This window comes from Phycodurus eques, chromosome 13 (genome assembly GCF_024500275.1).
Source record: "Phycodurus eques isolate BA_2022a chromosome 13, UOR_Pequ_1.1, whole genome shotgun sequence".
Taxonomy (NCBI): domain Eukaryota; kingdom Metazoa; phylum Chordata; class Actinopteri; order Syngnathiformes; family Syngnathidae; genus Phycodurus; species Phycodurus eques.
The window spans coordinates 25,806,952-25,828,346 of record NC_084537.1 but is presented as its reverse complement, the minus strand read 5'-3'; the positions used below and the strand labels follow the sequence as shown (position 1 = coordinate 25,828,346).

The window sequence follows — 21,395 nt, the reverse complement described above, 5'->3', positions numbered from 1 at the left end:
ACTGGACAGGAGGGTCAGGAAATCGAGCGCGCCCTCTTTCGAAGTTGAAAGTCGAGGCAGAGTTGCAGTTCCGACCAACACACACAGAGTAGTCTACTAACTCGCTGTAACAAAGTAGCAAACATAGACCCAATCAAATAACTGCTTAGATGTAGAATAATAAGATATTGCCGAGAACATGATAAATAAACTTACCCTGACGCTATCGCATGTGTCTTGCAGTTTCAGCGGTCCGTGAAAGTGCGCTCGATTTGCTTACCCTCCAGGCCAGTACGGAGCCACGGCTTCTTCGTGCTCACGCTGTAACTATTTCGTGCGCACGAAGTAGTAGCTTGTGTTTTTTTTTTTTTTTTTTAACACGTCATGTCTGGGGCTGCGTAATTTAACCCTAGTCATTCCAAAGACAAAAACGGAAATTAAAAAATTGCACAAATTTCTCTGGAGAATCTCTCGTGTATTGAAAGCAATATTTTTGTCCTTTCAAGCTGATTAACTGTTTCCTTGCCTTCTTCTATCGAACACACGATCGCAATACATGTTCTGTAGCTGTCCGCTCATCAAAAACTTCGGTCAACACTCGGATCCGACATTCTCGTCACGATGCTGAACCGCTCGCTGTCAAATGGTGATCTTGTTTTGAAGTCTGCTGCGGTTAAACCCGAGGAAGCGAAATATGGATGTGAATTAAGCCGTCTCAACGCTCGCATTTTTATCAAAAGTCTTTCAGGAAGCGGTCCAAAGACAGCTTTTTCAAAAGGTTGCGGGTTTGATCCTGGACCCCGGCGACCGTACGCGAGTGTCCGCGAGCCAGTCCCCGGTCGCTGTCGCGTCATCGCTCGGATTCCCTCGAATTCAAGCGCGAGGCCATCCTGCGTGCCGGTCGTGCGGCGGCAGGAGCCGCTCTCCCCCGAGATGGAGCGGACGGGGTTTCGTACTTCTCCCGAAATTCAACTGCCATCGACGCTCTCGCTGGCGCTTCTTTGGGCGCCGGAGGACCGTCGCTAGCGCTCAGGTGCCGACTGTAATCTGCGCCGACCGCGACCCCGGTCTAGCCTTTGCCTTTCAAACCTCGCTCACGCTCCCGACGACGAAAAGCAATCACGAGACGGAAAGCTCTTCTGCGCTCTCGCAATCCTACTGGACGGCGGTTGGTCAAAAAGTAAGATCACGTCTACGTTCCTTGTAAACCGCTGCAGGACTTTCCCAACAGAGAGGAATTGCGAGTGTGCAAGTCTCGGCAGAACGACCCAAACGCACACTCGGAAATTCGGAAATAACCTCCAAACAACCGGGAGGTATGTGAGAAACTGGCTTTATTTGGATCCTATCCTAATTCCATGTCACTCAGCGAGCAGAGCAGATTTGGACGAGTCCGGGCCGCCGTCCGAGGTGAAGGGGAGGAAATATTCCCGAGCAAACTGGAAGACATCATCGGGTTTCTTGAGCAGCAGGAATTGCAGGAAGTCCGAAATGAGCGCACGGATCTCCGGGTGAGCCTTCAGGTAGGACGCGTGGTCAGCCTTCAGCTCCTCCTGCAACCATGCCGCAAACACACAAAGTCTCCGAATCGGCTCGGATCGACGCCGTCACGTTCCGCAAGATGCGCGATGCCACAATATTAGCATCGATAGCGTCAATATTAATATTAGCGCAGGACTAAGGCTCCATACTGGATCGGTCGAAAAAATAAACGGCCTTTAGAAGGACGATCCGCTACGACGGTGAGCGTCGGGGAGATTTCTTGTTTTCTTTTGCTCGTACGCCGCGCCGTGGAAAACGTTCGGCCCCCTTCTCAAAATCGGATTCCTTTTGAATTGTTTCACCACTTTAAAGTTGAAGATCATCAAACAAACATAACCCAAGTAAACATATGTTGCAGTTTTAAATGGGGATTTTACGAATCGCCCGGAGACGGTTGGCCTCCGACGATTCGCCGCTTCGAAGCATTTGTCACACTTGAACCGAGCGCCGCCGTCGGTCGGCGAAAGCCGCGCGCGGTGCTTTCCGGGGAAGCGTCGACATGGCTGTCGCGTCTCACCGTTCGTTACGTGCGCTCATGCCGTGCCGTGCATCGTTGTCGTCGTGTTCTTCGGTGGCTAAACGCTCCAAAGCGACGACTGCGATATCTCGTGCAAATCTAATGACGTCAAAAGCCAATGTATTGCTGTCGCACTTTTCACACATTCATCCATGGCGTTAAGGCGCCGGCTGACCTCGAAGCCTTTTGAAAGGTAACGTGGAAGTCAAACGCTTGTGTGGGTGATGAACGACGTTCTTTTTATACAATTGTTGCTGCGTGTCGATTGTAAGGAAGTACTAATCATGATCGATCTCATCTTGTAACTGAATACGGGACACGCAGTCGACCACGTAGGCTCCGAACGAGAAGTGCGTCGTGCCGGCTCGGTGACGCCTGCGGACGTCGTAGAAGAGCGAAGCTGAACGTCGAGGACGAGACGCCGGTTAGTCTCCGTCAAAGTCGCGAAGGCCTAATTTGATACCAGCCTGACGACGCCTAGATGTTTTATGACGGTCAACTGGCGAGGCCTGAGTTAGAAAAAGAAACCATGGCGCCCCCAAGAGGGACATGAACGCCATAACCAGCTCATGAATAGGACTAAACTTCAGACGCCATTACAACCAAAGCACTTAGTACAACTAAAAGCTAAGCATATAGTTGATAATAAAGCATATTGCTTTTAGTTATATAGCAGGAGCGATAAGATGCGGCGCTAAAAGAAGCGGAGACACAATTATAAATCAAAGTTGAATAACGTGAATATTGAACCTTTCTGCGACACGACTGAAAAAACTCCGTCGGGACCAATGGCGAGTCCCACGAGGAATGCATTCAAGGCCACGTTCGCAATTTGGGTCGGTTTGTTCAAAGCTTTCAATAAACGTCCTGCCATCAAGCTCAAGCGCTTCTCTTTCGCTTTTGTCATCCGACCGCTCGAGTCTTCGTCCGATTTGGCTTCCGAGAGTTCCGAGGATTTATTGAAAATGAAAAGCCGCCATTCGGCGAGCGATCGTGACACATTCGATGGGGGTTTGCGCGAGCCGGCGACACACCCGGGCACTCGCGTGGTTTTCGGCACGCCGCGTCGAGATGCGAGCGGACGGGCCGCAGCGTAGCGTCGTTCACCTCGTCGCCGCAATCGAGCGTCGTCCGGTCTTTCGCATCTCCAATACGCACAGTAGAAGTGTTTGCGTCTTTTGCGTTCCCAAAGTATTTTTGGAACCGGTGTTAAGTGTGTTTAGAGCGGGCGGGAGTTTTTGTGTACTCCAGGTGGTTCTGGACTATATCATCCCCAGTTATGATGATGTTGTGCGAGATATTTGGATACCGTGAGCTGGACATTTATTCTTACCTTTCTATCCAAGAACTTGGAGCGCATCTGTATGTCTTCTTCCCAAACCAAGGGGATTTTCTCATAAGCTTTGAGAAAAACAAACATCAACACGTAAAGAAAGCCCGTGCCGCTAGAACGAGTACAGTGTCCCGTACGAGGGTGTCGCTACCTTCTTCGTTCTGCGACGGCAGCTGCAGTAACCTCATCGTGACCGGAGAGCCCACCTGCGATCTGCTCGCAAGATGCCTGACAAAACGTTCACAGGCAAAATATTCTTGTCGTACACGTCACGAGGACCAGCGCGACGCGGCCCGAAGGCGGATTGGAGGTTTTTCCGCATTCGCTTGAACGACGTTCACGACGACGTTAACACGCAAAAGCATCGAGCGTATTCGCCGTGTTCCGCCTCGGCAGAATCGCTCCTTCCTCCTAATGCGTCTTTTGTCTCGTTTTGGACGAGCGCTCCCCAAATGTGCCTTCGAGTACATCGGACGGAATACATTTTTGCTAAAGCGCGCAGTCCGACGTTCTCTTTCGAAAACCTTCGCTCCGGAAGATCGCACAAAGCGGGCCGCGTTATAGTCATCGTTGCTTTTAAATTCCATGGCTCAAATGGTGCATTTAAATGTTGCCGAGATAACGAATTCCACAAGTCTTGAATAAATTCTTCACCAATCAAGCGCGGGAATGGTATAAAGGCGCGTGCCAATGTTCCCACGTTCTCTCGGTGACGACCCTGCGAGTCGGCTGCGGATGCACGGAAGGAACGGCTCTTACCCGTCGGGCAAAAAGTAGCAGTGCCACGTCGTCGGGCTTTCATCCACGGAATGAAGAATCCTCTCCACGCCGAACAGGTCCACAGTTTTCCCGTTAATCTCCATCTGCTTCTGCTCCAGCTCTCGCTGATCACGCACACAAACGCCGCACTGCTTAACATCACTTACCATTTGGACCAAAGTCTCGTCCTCGACCTCATTTGCGCGAACGCGCAGTACTTCCGCGAAATCATTCGCCCGCCCGCCCGCCCGTCCGTCCGTGTCGGCGTCGGAGGACGGCCGGCCCTCAAACGGGCTGACCTCGGACAACTAGTCCCGGTTGTCGACCGCCGTCGCCTCGGCACTCGCGTTTTCATCCAAGTTTACAAGAATGAGGGTTGATTTTGTTTGCGAATAGCCACTGGAAACACGTGTAGAACGAGTCTAATAGTGTATTTTAAAACACCGTTCGAACCCGATGAAAAAACGCATGAAAAAGTGCCTCGCCAAAAGATGAACGGCTGCGAGTCGGCCGGAACCAGTAGTGAGAGTAACCCGGCGCCGTTTTGTAACCGCGGGCCACCACCCAAGATGTCCCATCCCATAATTGTCCCAAATATCGGGACGCATACGTACGTCCGGAAGGTTTGCGATCACTTACAAAGGCGGTGCGGCTGATGCGCAATTTGTCGTCAAAGGAGAGGAAGGTCACGTGTTCCGGCACTTTCTTCCTCAGAGCCATCAGGCGCATGAGCAGGAAGTTGGAGCCCTCGGTTACGAGCCCTCGGAGGGCGGCCGCGGGATGCCGGACGCTGTCCCTCGTCACCTCCTGCGCACACGCGAACATTCGGCGGTGAGTTCGCGTCACGGGCGGGCAACGCCTTTGCTACCTTTAGCGGCGATCGGCTCCACTCGCGCCTTAATGGCGGCACGTCGCGCTCCGAAACGGGCAACGCACGACAACAACGTTACAAACGCGTTCCGATTGCCGTGGCGACTTTTGCGCCGACCGACGAGAGGATGGAAAAACGCCGAAGTCGTCGTCGAGGGCCGTAATTCAAATGCCATCGCTCGAACAGACGGGCCCGTGGCTAATATAGCGGAAGCTACCTTAGGTTATGAAGGCCCCGGGCGGATTACGCTGACACGCACACGCGGAGGCTGAAATCTGACTGGACAAAAAAGCCGACAGAGTGTACAACGTACACTGCTAGAAGCGGTGCAGCCCGGAGAAACGGAAAGGAATCGACGGACCAAATTGAACGGAAGCCATATTGACATTTCGTGCGGAAATGTAGCTTCGCGGTCAGGTCAGCAGAGGCGGCCTTGCCGGCCCCGAGCCTCCGGCGCTGCAAACGTCCCCCGTCGTCGAGAACATTTTGCCCTTCGCTCGGCTCGACGCTCACCTTTCCGACACCGCTAACTTGATCGACGCTCATCTGTCCGTCCCGTCGCACCATGTGACAGCGCTTGTCCAAAATGCGGCCGTCGAGCTGCAAAAGACGCACGCGAAGCGTTTTACGAGCGTTTCGGGAGGCGCGTTTCCCGGCGGACGCTCGGTGACCTGCCTTGATGTACTCGTGGCGCTCTTCCTCCAGCACCTCGAGGTCGGCGGTCAGGTAGACTGACGTGGGGGGGGGGGGGAAAGAGACAACCAAATTAGAGACAGTCCAATGAAACCCCAAGAGCGGGATCAGAAATTGGAGGGTTCTCGGTCTTAGCAGAGTATTTAGCTGCACGAAAAGAGCTCAATATGTTGCGACTACAACCACAACGATAAACGTATCGCTATCGTTAGCGGCAAGGACACCGGAAAAGGCCGCGGGGTCTGAAAACAGCTTCTACCGGCAAGCTGTCAAATGCACCACGCCGTCGCCCGACGACAAGTCGTGCCCGGATCGGCGGACGCGAACTGCTGATCGGAAGCTAACGCTGATAATCCTGTTAGCCAATGCTAACCTGCGCTTTCCGATTTCCGGTCGACAGCACGTTTGGGATTAAGGATCGGTTTTTGCACAATTTGAAGACCTAACCCTTCCACTTGACACACATTTTTGTCAGCTTGTCAGTTTCATTCTTTTTCAAGTATTCGCTTGATGTCTTTGCGTCTCCAAAGTGTTCTCTGCCAACTGCCCGTCCGTCCGTCCGTCGTCGTACTCGAGCGGCTCCGACGACCGCAGACGAATTCCTGGTGTGTTTTTGGGACAAACTTGGCAAATAAAGATGATTCTGCGTGTGATGTTTCTTGCATTAAAAAAACAAACAAACATCTAAGTCAACGTATGTGTTGTTGCACTTTCAACGACTCGAGGACGTTTCTGTTTCAATGTTTGGAAACAAAGACACTTACGGCAGATGTCCTAATGTCATCCAATAAAATGGCATAAATCGAGAGCCAGCCCCCGAATAAAACGTCGCCCGAGCCGGAGCGTTCGTTCCCGGCGCGACGCCGTCCGTCACCTGTCAGCGTCGTTCCGCACGGGGAGTCGTCGACGGCGCCCCGGCCGCGCGCGCGGAGCAGCAAACACGGCCGACCGTCTCTGCGGGCGAACTCCACCGACACGCGGAAGCTCCCCAAGTCTCGGCCGCCTTCCGACGCCGTCGTCAGAGAGTCGGCGAACGCGCACTTCGGCAGCTCCTCGGGCTCTGCGGAGCAAAGGAAAGAGTCGGCCTCGGAGGACAAACGGACGATCGTCCAATGGCGAAAGCGCGCAGACGCACGTTTGCGCTCGCTAAATAACGAGCTACACGCTTCGGTTTCTCGCCGTCTGACCTGAAATCGGACTCAACTTTTGCCGTTTTACTTCAATTAGCATTAGCAAAACGATTTCTACTTTCTAAATGCCACAATGAGGACAGAAGAGTTTTGAAAGGCAATTTGTCATGAGCGTCTCCAAAGTCACAAGTAAGATTTCTTTGCCTTGAAACCATTTTCAAACCCCCCGCCGATGACGTCCTTTCTCCCGAAGCTTTTGGTCGTTTATCGTTTCGGATTCTTCGCGTTACTAAAGACGTATTTGAAGCGGGCACCCGTGCGAAAACAAAACAAAGCCCAAAAACTGCCTCATTTGCCAAACACCACGGAAAACTGTGGACATGCACGAGTCTATTCCACTGGGAAGTATTTGCATTTGATCTTTAGGAATTCTTTGTTTGTAACAATTGTTTAGGCACAGTGTTGCCTTCATTTTTCAAATACCTTTTTTAGTATTTCCCTCTCTTGAAGTGCACTGCAAATGGTCAACCTGTGTGCAGTTACAGTGGCTTACACTAATAAAGCCAGGAATCAAACATTTTTTGATGAACACTCGGGCCCACGGCGCTACTGTATTTGGATTCGTTTCGGTACAAGACGCGCCGGAGCGAGAAAAGGCTTTGCAAACAAAGTCGTGCGTGCGGAGAGCACGGGTGCGAAACTCGCAGCACGGGGGCGGCCCGCGACATCATTTTACGTGGCCCGCAAAAGCCCCCCCCCCCCCCCCCCAAAAGCACGTGCGTCAACTTCCTTCCGCGATTGGTGCTCAAATGTGTACCAACATTTCAAATTGTCATTTGTATAAGAACATGAAGACATTGGCAAACATTGTTCTTTTCACGTGGAGCAAACGGTTACCCGTGACTTCGGCTTTCGAACTAATTGTCCGGCAAACTAATATGACGACGAGGGGATTTCGTGTTCACGTTTGTGGTTTCTCGGTCATAAAAATAAGGAGCCTCTTGAGGAAAAGCCTGCGCGGCCCGCCACAAAAAAAGGAGTTTGAATGATCGTTTTCGACACGAGTTCAAAGTACAAAGTACAAAGTGTCGTGTGCGAACCTTTGAACAACTCCAAGGAAAAGCCCAAAAAGCTATTTTGAAAAAAGATAAGCTGTCGCGCAGCTGAAAGGCGATTTCGGAATTGCTTTCGCTTCGCTTGTTTTGGGATCGTGGATCGCGGATCGCGGGGGAGCCCGCACAACGCTGACGTCACCACTTCCGCCTCCGGAAATATATTATAACTCTTCGACGGGTGCCAAAAACAGCCGCTCGCCCGCCCGCCCGCCCGCCCGCGTGGAGAATTCGGTGGACGCGAATGTCGCGACGCAAGAAAAGGCCCCAAATGGCGAAGGCGACCCACCGACGCCGGCCAAGAAGGCGAGCGCTTCCTCGGAGGCTCTCGTCTCCGCGGCGAGCTTGCCTCCCTTCTCGCTCCTCTCCGGCGCCTCCATTGCTGCCGGCGCCTGCAGAGAACACACTTCCGGGACCCCCGAAGCCAAAAGCGGGCGCAGGCCTCGAGCTCTCCTCGTCCGGCTTGCAGAGGAGTTGTCATGGCAACCGCGGCTCGAGCGCCGTCAAGTGGCGTGCGAGTGGGCGGGCCAATTCGGAAAGAGGGCCCGCCTCCGCGCTTGGATTTGCCAAGGCAACCGTTCAAATTCTCATTGGAAACAAACCATCTTTTTGTGTCGAACTCACTTTTGTTGCGTGACGCTTTCCCTCACGGGGCCGTTGCGAAACATGAAATCACCTCATCGTATTATATCCACACGCAAACTCGCCGGCGCATCACGAGTTTCAAATGCAGAAGCCTTCGAGGAGAATCATTTGGCGAAATATCGTTACCGAAGATTTCGGTCGCGACAGATCGACTCTCGATGTTCTTATTTATCACGTACGACGGTTTGACATTTCGGTACGGATTGGAGCAAGAATCATAGAAGTCGATTTGCTTTCGCGGGCCGCATAAAATGATGCGGTGGGCCGGATCTGGCCCCCGGTCTGCGAGTTTGATAGCGGTCGTCTACGGTAAAGCGAATAATCGTAAAATGAGTTCACTCCCAAATGCATAAACGGTAGAAGTGTCCTCTTATGCCGAAGAAATCAGAGTACACCATAAACGCATCAAAACGCGCGTAGAAGGCGGCTCAGCATTGGAGCACGGATGTCGATTTTATGATCAAACGCTCATTATAATGCGAATAGTTCTTCCTTGACATTTTAGGAACTGTTCCCCAACAGGCTTCCTTTCGTAGCATTTCTCTCGGCCGACCGATCGCATTTCGCCACGCGAGTCTAATCCGCCCGCGAGCTCGACGTTGACGGAAAGCAGATTAGCGACGGGCTGGGATTTGATAGCCGGCCGGCCCTCGGTGACGTCGGCGTCTTTCTGTCCTCCGATCGCTCGTCACGGCCGATTCGGACGAGCAAATCACGTCCGTCGCCGTCCGCATCTGCGGCGTCGTCGGCCGAAGTGCTCATCCAAAACGAGGCGGAAGTCGTATTCCTAAAAAGTATATTGAACGTGTAACGTTACGCAGTCGGACCGTTATCGGTCGGCGGTTCGTCCGCGTCCCACTAGAGGGAGCCCGCGTGCCACACTTTGAGAACCGCCTAGCGGCTCGCACGCCCGCCTGACAGTCAAGAGTTCCCGGGTTTGAATCTCGGCTCCATTTCCGCTTCCCGCGGAGGTGACAAGTTCGACCGTTCAAAGTCAAAGCGCCGAGCTCCCGATCCTCCGATCCCTCCGAGCTCCCGATCTTCCGATGGGGTCAGCTCATCCGGTCTCGGTTTCTGCGGGCCAAACATCATGTCGCAGGACGCGTTTGAGTCCAAACGTCGATTATTGCTCCGTCGTTGACTTGTTCCTTGAAGTCCAAACGGTTTCGTTGTCACGATTCTTCAGCGAATGCCAATTCTCGCTGTCGTTGTAAACGAGCCAAAGTTTCCCCAAACTCTTGACGGCACACGCGTGACGCATCTTACTTCCCCTTTCTTCAGAAAGGCGACTTTGTCTTCCGTCAAAGAGAGCGAAGGAAGGTCAACGCAGCGGGAGGTAAAAGCTTTTGTCTTCCGTCTCATTTAGAAAAAAGAGCTTTTAAATTGCCACAATTCACATGAAAAGTCAACCTGTTCACACGTCCCGACCATTCGCTTGAATGTCGAAGTAGTAATGTGTCGCCCCCGAACATACGGAGACGCGCTCAAAGGTACATTTCCGCACTCGTACTTTAAAATCATTGGCGAACTACTTTCCGCAGGGCAAATTCCTCCTTTCCAAATCGTGCGCACGGTTTGTCGTGTGATATCGTATTTTGCAGAGACGGCCAATTTGGGCTTTCCGTTTGCCGCGAGCTATAATCATCCGAATATTTCCCTCCGAGCGCGCGGCGTGCCTCCTTACGACGTGACGTTCACTTTTTGAACCGCGCCCGCTCACTCAACGAGGAGGCGCCCGCGCGTCGGCTCCGAGTCACAAGTCAAAGCAAGAGGAAGGTCGGCGGGTAATTTGTCTCTCGGCGTTTGCGGACGCCTTCGGCGACTGACCGACGGCTTCTTTCTGGCGACCCTCCCAAAAGGGAAGTTAGAAAAGCCGCGGGAAATGATTTCGCAGCGGCTCGTACAGCAACTGCGCGTGTGCGCTCATCGACGTCTTTTGTCTTTCTTTTCAGTTCGGCGTGCGTGTGCGCACTTGCAGGTCGGCGATGAAGTCGTGTCGAGCTCAAGCACTCGTTCGTTGCGGTCTGCTGATCGTGGCGGCCTTCCAAAGCGGTAGATGACCACCGATTCCCGCACGCACGCACGCACCATGAGCAACAACGGCAGTATAATCCGCGTGTGCAGTCTAGCGAAGGGTCACCATCTGGGGGGGAATAGAACAAGCATGACGACCACTTGAATTTGGCAATTTTCAAATTGATACAATCCCTCCAAGGACATTGGAACCAATGGGGGGGGGGGAGAATTTCTCCTGCATCAAACTTGTGAGCTAATGACAAACTTTTACATTCTTCTTTTGTGTGAACTCAAACAAATGTGAAAGGTTCAGTCTTTATTATTTTCCCCCTTTTATGGGAATGGGTCCATTGTTTTGCACAATAATCCTAAAACACAAACAACACAGGTAGAGGTAAAAAAACCAAAACCAAACGCCGCGCCGGTGGTGAGCCGCAGCCACCGCAACGTATATTCCTTCTCGACAGAGGCCGCCGACGTCGACGCCTGTCAGGGTGAAAACCTGATCGCTAACGTAAGAAGCGTATCCGAACCTGCGAGTCCCGAGCGCGTGCGAGTGCACTTAGCTTCAATTCGCACGCATCTGTTTCCCCAGCTCCGAGCGTTGAGTTCCTCAGAAGCGGATTTCGGTGACACGGTGTATATCGAAGAGAACGAAACCTTTAACTGCTCGCTTTACCCGAACGATGTGCTCAACTGCTCGTGGGCCTTCCCCGCTTTGCCGGCGGACGCTCAGCTTTATGTTTCCATCAGGTATGGCCTCCGTTTCCCGCAGCTCCGCCAGTGGTGAAAACCAACGTTGACAAGCGGCGACCGCTCTGTTGTTCCTTAACGTGCAGCATTTGCGAGAACAACGGCACCGTTCGCCCGCTTCGCCCGACATCTCGAGAACATTCCGGATCGGCGTCCGTCGCTCTGAGGGAGGACGAGCTGTTGTACGTCACGGTCCGATTCAACGTGTCCCTGCGCCAGAGGTGGGTCGTCTACGGCTACGCGTACGACGCTGAAATGATGGGTAAGAAACAAAACAAAACTCCATCGTGTTACCGTGTCGTGACGTTGCAAATGCGACATTGTCTCACTGAAACATTGTGCCTTTAGCACAATGTCAACAGGATGCGATTTAGAGGGTGGATCGATTCTTTTCATTCATTCAGGGGAAAATCCGTTCGCAGCGATCACAAAAATGCCAACGACTGCAGTGCATTTGTTTTTGGGCAAAGTTTGTCAAGTTGAAGCGTTTTTGTGGCTTTGGTGGACTCAAGTGCGCTGAAGTAGAAGACGAGCCAAGCAGGGAAGCCGACGGAAGCTCCCAAAAGACGCAAACTGGGCTCATGCAATCATGAAAATACAAAAAAAATAATAATTCAAAGTAGAGAAACACTAGAAAACAGAACTGTCGCCACGACAAGAAACACGACAGGACTTGAGGAAACTTGACATACGCGCAGATCGAAAGCAAGCAGGCAACCAAATCGACGGGACAACGAGGCACGCCCGGACGAGACGCGGGTAGCCCGGGGGACCCGGTGGGCGGACCCGTACGGGAAGCGGGGTTGACGAGAAAAGCCGGAGACGCAAACCCGGCGAGTAGACGTGACACGGGGGGGGAGAAAAGAAAAAAGCGGCGCGGAGAAAACATGACATGACGTCAAACACAATCACGATCGGGACAAAAGGGTCGGAACGGGTTGTCGACTTTGACGCTGTGTTCGAGCGAGAGCAAACAGGTTTTGTCGTCCCGCGTCGGCAGAGGTTTCGCCTCCGCCCGGAAACGTCCGCGCTTCGGTCCGAGACGTCGACCTGGCGGTGACCTGGGACGCGCCGCGCGCGGCCGCCGGCCGCCACCCCGCCTGCTTCCAGTACCAGCTGGACGTGGGACGCCAGGCAGGTCCAAGAAAAAGACGCAGCCAAATGTCATTCTGCAAAGAAGTCCGACTATTCTATTAACTGCTGCGATTGGCCGGTCAACAGAAGAAATGGACAATCCGGAGCGGCGAGCTGTCTTACACGATCCCCAATGTCGATCGTGCGTCCGACTTGAGCGTGAGGCTCAGAGCCCGGAAATCGGCCGCTTGCTTAGGATCGCCGTCGTGGAGCCGGTGGAGCAACACTGTCAGTAAGTTTCAACTCCTTCCGCCCGCAAATATCGCACCAGCGGTCGTCGTCCATCCGTCCATTTTCCGGATGGATGGACGGATGCGGGGCACACCCTGAACCGGTCGCCGGCCGATCGCGGGGCGCATTCCAACAAACAGCCGTCGGCGCTCACATTCACACCTACGGGCAATTTCGAGTCTTCAATCAACCGAGCGCGCATCTTTTGGGGATGTGGGAGGAAAGCGGAGAAAAGAACATGCAAACGCCACGCAGGCGGGGCCGGGACTTGAACCCGCAACCTCAGAACTGCGAGGCAGATGCGCTAACCGTGCCGGCTTGATCCGTAACCCTAATTACAAAAAAATAAATCAATAAAATGGAGCATTTCTTTTAGGCCACCATGGTTTTGTAATGAGTAAATGCCAAAACGGCCACACTTCAAGTCCTAGTTTATTTTTTTTTTATTTTTTTTTAAATGTTTACACGCGTGGGGCCCTTCAAAGTGCATCAATGATCCCAACCACTCATTAATACCCTTGTCTTGATAAAATCACAATAACGGTAAGGACATGCAAAAGCTTTCGCCGATTCATTGTCATCTCAGAAATAACAACATTTATTATGCTGCAAAAATGCCACTGGCAGCGTCACAAAAGGCGCTGCAAATCTTCAAACGTCGGACACCAAACGGTAGACGTGAAGTTGGAAAAATTGGGCTCAAAATGTTTTTGGGAAGAAATGATTCTGAACCAGCGGCACGGTGGACGACCGGTTAGAGCGTCAGTCTCACAGTTCTGAGGACCCGGGTTCAATCCCCGGCCCCGCTCGTGCGGCGTTTGCATGTTCTCCCCGTGCCCGCGTGGCTTTCCTCCCACATCCCCAAAAACATGCGTTATTTCCGCACTTTTATGAGCTCGACTTCTTCACATCGCGTCGGCCAATTTGTTTCCTTAAAGGAGACGCACATTGTTACAATTTAGAACAGTTCCCAGGTGTCACCGTAACGCTGACACGCTTTCATCCTAATAACCCGAGGATCAAGAGTTGCAGCACATTGTTCAGCCCATATTTTAAGCCTCGCTGAAATGAGCGTCTTTACGAGGGGGCGATCCTATCCCCTATCTCCAATACGGCGCCGCCGCCGCCGCCTGCTACCGCGAACAGCTCCGAGCACGGCAACTTTGCATTTCGCGACGCCCGAGCCCCCGTCGACCGTATTTTCACCGGCGGAGGCCGCGCTTCATCCGCAAGCCGCCGACGAAGCCGCTCGTCGGGACGAGTCTGCGGCCGCGTCGCCGAGCGCGCTGAATTCCGAGCAGGTTGGCTGTTTTTGCTTCGCGTCGTCGACCTTTGCGGTTCCGCTCAGTTCAGCGCACGTTACACAGGACGCTCACTGTATGCATCTTTCTCGACAGCAATAGAAAGGTCATCGGATCCGCTCGACATCACGCGGACGGTCTGGTTTGCACTCGGAATCCCCGTGATCCTCGTCGCTCTGTTCTGTCTCCTGCGGGTCCACCGTCTCAGGTACTGCGTCTCGGTTCCCAAACGCGAAAGGTCGGAAATGAGTGACGCGGCGCGGCGCGGCCGTACTTCAGCTCGATAAAAAGGGGTTTTGTACGTGCCCATGCGCAAAACATAGCGTTAACACGAACAGCTGAGGTGGTGTAATATATTATATTTAGTGCGGAAATTAAAAGATGGTGATTGATAAGTAAAGCCATACTAAGTAAAAGTCATTGATCGCCAAGAGCTATTTTGAGGCAAAGTTGCGCCCGTTGCTTGCTGGTGATTTCGTCTCAACTTGTTCGCCGTCCGACGAGCGACATAACGGCAGCTGCGGTACACGCGCGCACGTTGCGGCGCTCTTCCCAACGTCAACAAAGTGATTCGCTCCTCCCGTTCGGAGCATTTCAAAATAGATTTGTCTGTGTTAAAGCAGAAAATCTAAGACTCTTTGTTAAACAGTCTGGATCATCGAGACCATTTTAATATCTCCCAAAGTTTGTAAATGATGATTGGATCTATTAAGAAAAAAAGGACAACTATCCAGCTGTGGGCAACAAAAGGCCAGTACTAATAAAAAAGAACAAGAAACATACGGAAGATCCGTAGGACTTCTGAAGAAATATTCTGCGGATCAAAGTCGATAAACGTTCACATTTGCAGAAGTGAGGCCTGTTCCGTAACACGACATCCGATCAAAAGAACAGCATGCCAACAGTCCAACATGGCGGCGGCGGCGGCGGCTTTGTTACTTCGGGACCTGGACGACTTGCCGCGATTCATAGAGCAATGAATGTTGCCGTCTACTAGAAAACCCGAAACAAACGAGCAGGTCTACCTCAGAAGCTTCAGCTATGACAACCAAGGGCGGCACAACCGGGTCTTTGGTTCAAGGGCCAATGACTTTCTTACGTAGGGACAAATAGGTTTGGATTTTCTTCCCCCTTAACAAATAACAACAAACTGTATCTTATATTTACTTGTGTTATCTTTCTCTGGTATGCAAATGAGTTTGATGATCTGAAACATTGAAGTGACGTAAAAATAAAAAGTATTTTTGACAGCAATGTATGACAGCGTGCGCCTCTTGTTTCACTTGAGTACTTGTTTGAAAAGAAATGAGAAAAACAAAAGACTTTCTCTGGGTTTGTTTTTTTAGGGTGAAGGAGGTTCTGTATCCCACGATTCCTCGCCCCCCATTAAAGTACAAATATTTCCTGGACGAAAACAACACATTCGACGTAAGGACGTCTACGCAAGCAATCGCGGACACATCGGAGAATTCAACAAGGGCCGTTCGTCTGCCACTTTAAAAAATGTAACCTTTGTGAAATGTATATTTTCCCAGTTTTATCTTCCTGCGACATCGGTGAAGTGTGAAGAGGAGATCACAGTGGTGGAGGACACAGAGAAACAGTTATGAAGTCATTTTCATCGCAACAATGAAATGATTAGAATGAGTTTGTCCAGAATTTCTCAGGGATCATAAAATGCGCCGAACGTGCGTTTCTATCAAATTGCAGCATGCGGTTAAGTCTCTTTGTTCATCGTCATAACATATCGTTCACGTGTTTACAGATAAACAGTTTATTTTTTTCCGCCCTTAATCACCAAAAAGTCTCAAAGGCCCGCAGTTGGCAACGACTGACGACATCCCATAATCTAAACCCCCAATCAGGCAAGGAAAAGCTCAAAAACCTGTGCTAGTTTCATTCGTTGAAAATAAACCGTAATTGTGGTTTAAAACATTGAAATAGGGTTAGTAAATGCAAATCTACAACAAGTTGGTAAAAGTGACAACAACACGTTTGTCTTCAGTTCAAACGATTTTTCCACCGAACGCTGAGAGCGCGCGCGACTCCCAAACAAATCGTTCATCGGCACCTCCGAACGTACGATACCGAACGCGCCTTCGCTTCGATGGTGTCAAAACGTGAAATCGCTTCGAGCCGATGCGAAGAGTTTATCGACACGCCGGGAGTTCACGTCGACCGCCGACATCGGTTTTCCGCGCACTTGTCCTCCTCGACGAAGGTCACGGGTGAGCCGGAGCCGACCAAATCCAAATCGACGGAGCTCATCGATCACCGTCCCGGCGATCGGAAGTGTCTCCCAGCTGACTTCGGGCGGCGGCTCGCCGGCCAACGACGGGGCACAGAGCATCGCGATGGGCAAATGAAGCCCGAATCGGACGAATCGTTTGCAAAATGTGAAAATGGGTCCCCGAAGCTTCAGTTGCGGTGGCCTCTCCCGACAAAAAGGCGAGGCCGCACTACACTTTGGCTTTGGAAAAAAAGGATTGAATGCACACACGTTAAGACGGCATATCAAGTTTTTAAAAATGAAATCAAAAATCCTTTTTTGTTTGTACAAATAATGCGCGTATTGTGTTACGATCTAGAGAGTTCTGAGGAAACAGGGTGTGCTTGTGTAACTGTGGCCATCTTGTGCGATTGGGAACACTCAACTCGGGCACATCCCTTTTGGAATTGAGCCGCTTTTCGTTTTGCTCGCAACATTTGGAAAATAAACGCTTACCGGGAACACGTGACGCTAGCTAACCCACACAAGCGTAAGGAGAAAAGGCAAACCCCACACAGGAAAGCCCGAGGGTCGGAACCCTCAACCTTAGGACCGCGAGGCAGACGTGCAAACCGCTTGGGACCGAATCGTGTTCAAATAACGCCGGGCGTACCGCGAGGGCTGCCGGTAGCAAGTCGTAACATCGGCGTGACCCGTGTCGGGATTGCGGTGTCGGCTTTGATTGGCATTTCTTACGACAGTAAATACATTCGATAGAAATGATACTTTTTCTTATTGCGTTGGTAGAGGAATGCTTTGCTTTGCATTGTGTAACATTTCCAGTTGCGCAATATACACAGCACGTGACAAAAACACAATACAGGCAATAGGGCTAGAAAGAAATGGATGGCGGCGGAAAGCCAGGAGACAAAAAAGCTCTTCGGCATCCCTCTGATTCAACAACGTATCGAAAAACATTTCGGAACCCGTAGTCATGTCGGTGTCGAACATAAAGCGGCAAAGGGGACTTTTCTGCTTCAGGTTCTTGTCAGATTTCTACACGCACAATTAAGAACGTAGCGGATAAAAACCTACTGGCGAGATCGTAGACAATCGCCCAATCGGCCGCCGGCCGCGCGTCAGCTCTGACTCGACGTGCCGACGGACGGCGGCTCGGCAGAAAACTTGGCGCCGAGATCTTTGTTCTCCCGCAGGAAGCCCTGCGGCATCGTCAGCTGCTCGCTGTCCTGCGAAAGAGAAAAGACCGCTCGAAACCCTTGATTTTGCACGTACCGACCGTCAAGAGAAGACGGACACGAGTGCTCGCATCGTAAGGTATTCATAACGCATCGAGCAAGAAGGAAGCTACACACAGAACCGCAAGTGAGCACTTTCCAACATGAGCAAAACATCCATCCCGTGAAGAAATAAAACCTCGGACGATGGAGAGACGCCGCACTCGATTGCGTTTCCTCACCACGGTTTCGTCTTCGGCCGAAGGCCGCAACTCCCGCAGCCTCTCTTGTAGTAAGGCCGCCTCCCGTTGGGCGATTAGTCGGGGGCTGATATCGTAATCCGCAGCTAACGCCGTGCCGGTATAATCCACGGCGTCGGTCGCGCGTATTGACAAATCAACTGCCAGCATCTGCAACGAGACGTTACGAGGTGCCAGAAAATAGAAGAACATTTGAAAGAAAAAGTGTCCTATCATAGCAAAGGCGGCGAAGAAAGGCAGACGCGCTCACCCGGGTTAGCCGTCGCTCCGCCGGCGCCATGCCGGGTACGTGGCCGAACAGCCGCACGAAACGTGAATTTCTCCAGCCACGGGTCGTTCACGCGCAGGTTAGCCGAACGCATCGACTCCTTCCGAAATCTGAGCAGCTGCGACGCACGCGCCGTACGGAAGCACAAAACCGCAACGGCGCTTTAGATCGACAACGCTGAGCAATCGGTGAATTCGCTACGCTCAGCTCGTGATCGGCGGCGAATGTAACGTGGCCCGTGTCTGCTACGCGCTTCACCTACTTTCCCAGGTGGCGTCGACCGCTTATCTCACGGAGCGGCACGATGATTCGTCAAAGGACAAAAGCCGAGTGCTCTTTTTGTGTTGTTTTGTTTTTTTGCACAGGTTAGCATTGTCGGGACGCTCACCTCTGTCACGCGAGCCGGGTTAGAGGTCACGGAGGCAAAACAGTGGCAGACGTTGATGAGGTTGAGCAGAGCGGAGGGATCGCACTGATGCGCCGCCTTCACGCGGGCCGGAACAAACAAAAATACACGGCGACTTTCCGGAAGCTTGAGGTTGGAATTTCGCTTCTATTTCCATCAGAATTCTTGCGAACCGGGCGGGCTCGCTGCCGCGCCGCATTCGCAACGCCTCAGGCTAAACGGGAATATGAACATTCGGTTTCGTCATTAGCGGACGTGCGCGCGAGCCGTAAAGCGTTCCGTCCGCTGAGCAACAACCTGCGACGGCCGAATAAAATAAAGCGGACCGCCCGGGTCGCTCGTCACTGACCTTCCGAGAGCAAAGTGCGCCATAGGCGCACTAAAAGTGGATTTGCATCTCTTTCTGTTTCCCGCCCAACTTCAAGTTGGCGCTCAGCATTTGCCGTTCATTTGTGAAACTTGCCAAATATTCACTTGAGGAAGTCAAACGCATTCTGCGCTGCGGGCTCCCCCAAGGACCGCACGAGTACTTCCGACCCGTCTCGGGCCATCGTGATTTCCTAGGAATGGTACAGAAGCCATCGTTTCTGAACGTCAACACTTTTACTGTTGCATATTCATATTGATCGGTTTCGTCATTTTTGCGAGAGGAATCCTGCCCGTCCGTGTTCGGTGTCCTCGCATAAATAGCGACCATTATTATGAATAACATAAGTTACTACGAGGGGTAATTGGCGCGAGTGCGCATCGAGCCGGTAGCCTTCAGCGTCAATCGGCTCTCGCTCGCAAACGGCGCCGGGCCGGCCGCCGACTTCGGAGCGCCTCGAGTTGCTTTCCGCGCCGGCGCGAGAACAAGTTCGTCGACGTCGAGAAGGCCGGCGCATCGTCGACGGTCAAGATCGAGAGCCGGAAAAGAAGGCTTACGGCGAGGTGTTTTTGCACGGACCTTGGCCAGCTCCCAGTGGTGCGTCGGCCACGCAGAAGGAGCGCGGTTGTCCCGGTGGAGGGCGGACTCGGGTCTCCTGTGGTGCTTGACGATCTCGGACTTCCAGCGCAAACACGAGCCGCGGGCCCTGGAAAGCTGCACGGGCGTCAAACGAAACGCTCGCTTGTTTCTGCGCTAGCTGCGTCTGACTTTTTGCTCGAGTGACTCTATTTGAAAACAGCACTGACGATGAGGACACAGTTTAAGACGCCACAAAGAAGCTCTCGATATCTCCACTGATTGACATTTGTGTTCTCTGTCAATTGACTGACCGACTGTTGTCGGACTCGAGCGCCAAATTCCTTGTGTGTTTTTTGGACATACTCGGCAAAATAATGATGATTCTGATTCTGATTTGGGGGGAAAGATCATCACAGCCTAGCTAAATGAGCCTTGCTGTTTTGATTGGCTCGTGCAGTGCCCGCCGCCCTCCCTCCCTTTCTTTCCTTCCTTCTTTCTTTCGAAGCAACACGACTCGAGCGCGTGACGACCGACGTTGACCTTTGCGCACCTTAACGTCGCCGCCGCAGACGAGGCTCGTCGCGGAGCAAATCTCGGTGGAAAAGTCGCACGCGCTGATCGGCGAAGGGATGCACGGCGTCCTTGACGATGTACAGGCACTGGCCCGCCTTCAGCCAGTTGGCGGATTGCGGGTCGTTGAGACGCGCGAGCAGCTCCTCGCACATGGCGGCGGCTCGAGGAAAAGACGAGCGAGCGAGCAGGAAGTTCAGCGAGAGCGGCCCCGCCCCCCGCAAGCACGCCCACATCTCGTCGCCAGAGGGCGCTGTCGACGCACAAGCCATATGTTTACACGCGCCTTTTTCACGGCGGGCGTGCATTTAGCGTTGGTGTCACGTTTCTTCTCGGGCATCTTGAGAGACAAGCCACCTACCGGAAACTGCAGCTTACTCAAATAGCTTCTTTTTGAAATCAATAACTTACCTGATGTGTGCAAAACTCCGGTGTAGTTTTGTATCTTTACACACGCGCTGGACAAGACACTCCGTGTCTACCAGCACAACCTCGCGATCAGAATACTTCAGTTAGAAGCACGTATACTCGTGGAAAGTCAAAAAGTGATTCTCAAGTCAAAACGTCAAACCGTATTTTTACTGCCGGTTGTCCTGTCTCCAATCTCCATTTGGACAGTTGTCAGCTCCTCTTCTGCTTCGATTTCTCCAAACGCGCCGTTCCCATAACTTTGCCGAACATTCCGAACAAATCGTTCTTTTAACGAAGACCGCGGATGGGGAATATCTTGGCGCTCGTCATCGTTGCTCTCGTTCCTCCCCGTTGCCGTCGTGAATTCCCCGAGATCGCGTAACTGCGTAACTCGCGGCGTTTTTACGAAGCGGTTTATGTCTTTACCGTTACGCAAGACGAGTGTTTCGGTGGGCCGCCGCCATTTGCGCTGTCAATCGGGATTGCATTGAGCATCAACGCCTCGAATTTGAAATCATCCCAAACGTTTTCCCCCGCAGAGCCTCCAAAAAGGGCCAAATTCCATTTGTTTCTCACACTTGAAATGCGGTAAGAGAAGGGGAATCGGATATACAGGTACTCGCAGAGAAAAAGAGTTGATGATGATGGGGACGATCCGTTTCCGATGTTCTCTTTGGGTCGCGGGCGGTGACCTTGTCCCAGTCCACGTTGGGCGGGAGGTGCCATGAAAAATCTAATGACAAATGATTATCATCGCTTGTCAAGTCAAGACTTGTGTCGGCTGTCTTGGCAACTGACATAATGAGACTCTCTCTTATATATATATATATATATATATATATATGGTGCAGTGCACCGCAGACGCAGTAAAAATAAAGTTTGTGCTGCCCCTGAACCTGCGGCGAGGTCACCGCGCCATTGTGAGGCCGATGAGAGGCGGCGTCGCCGAGCGGCGACCAAAAGCTGGCGAGAGCCGACGCGCGGATGTCGGGAATCGAGTCTCCCGGGACCGGTCGGACTTCGTGGCACGACGCGGGACTTAAGTGGCGCTCGTGGGCCAAGCGAAGCCGCCGG

At 52.3% G+C, this 21,395-nt stretch overlaps 3 protein-coding genes across 10 annotated transcripts; 1 reads left to right on the top strand and 2 right to left on the bottom strand.

Annotated features, from left to right (window-relative positions):
* Positions 1-1,296: 1,296 nt before the first annotated feature.
* Positions 1,297-10,261, bottom strand: catip (ciliogenesis associated TTC17 interacting protein). 3 transcript variants are annotated; one of them, XM_061693944.1, is made up of 9 exons: positions 7,925-10,255; positions 6,569-6,754; positions 5,677-5,732; positions 5,515-5,601; positions 4,770-4,937; positions 4,131-4,255; positions 3,523-3,599; positions 3,372-3,439; positions 1,297-1,532 (listed from the first exon to the last, which is right to left on the bottom strand). In XM_061693944.1, the coding sequence occupies exons 1-9, from the start codon at positions 8,415-8,417 to the stop codon at positions 1,341-1,343; spliced, it is 1,452 nt and encodes a 483-aa protein (XP_061549928.1). In that variant the 5' UTR covers positions 8,418-10,255; the 3' UTR covers positions 1,297-1,340. The 3 variants fall into 3 exon arrangements, with proteins under 3 accessions (XP_061549928.1, XP_061549931.1, XP_061549930.1); XM_061693947.1 differs by having other exon boundaries at positions 8,226-8,412; XM_061693946.1 differs by lacking the exons at positions 3,372-3,439; positions 3,523-3,599 and having other exon boundaries at positions 1,439-1,532; positions 7,925-10,261.
* On the top strand, positions 9,560-15,718 carry LOC133411496 (granulocyte-macrophage colony-stimulating factor receptor subunit alpha-like). 6 transcript variants are annotated; one of them, XM_061693963.1, is made up of 10 exons: positions 9,560-9,917; positions 10,534-10,633; positions 11,065-11,111; positions 11,193-11,350; positions 11,437-11,612; positions 12,351-12,484; positions 12,572-12,716; positions 14,113-14,224; positions 15,363-15,444; positions 15,552-15,718. In XM_061693963.1, the coding sequence occupies exons 1-10, from the start codon at positions 9,771-9,773 to the stop codon at positions 15,624-15,626; spliced, it is 1,176 nt and encodes a 391-aa protein (XP_061549947.1). In that variant the 5' UTR covers positions 9,560-9,770; the 3' UTR covers positions 15,627-15,718. The 6 variants fall into 6 exon arrangements, with proteins under 6 accessions (XP_061549947.1, XP_061549945.1, XP_061549946.1 ...); XM_061693961.1 differs by having other exon boundaries at positions 11,065-11,350; XM_061693962.1 differs by having other exon boundaries at positions 11,065-11,350; positions 12,351-12,488; positions 15,552-15,677.
* Positions 9,943-20,082, bottom strand: LOC133411776 (uncharacterized protein CXorf38 homolog). The gene is given in 7 exon segments (XM_061694463.1): positions 9,943-11,600; positions 17,321-17,472; positions 17,703-17,870; positions 17,971-18,040; positions 18,282-18,541; positions 19,341-19,528; positions 19,897-20,082. Coding segments are annotated over 6 exon segments (963 nt in total). The 5' UTR covers positions 20,066-20,082; the 3' UTR covers positions 9,943-11,600; positions 17,321-17,364.
* Between the last annotated feature and the right edge of the window lie 1,313 nt (positions 20,083-21,395).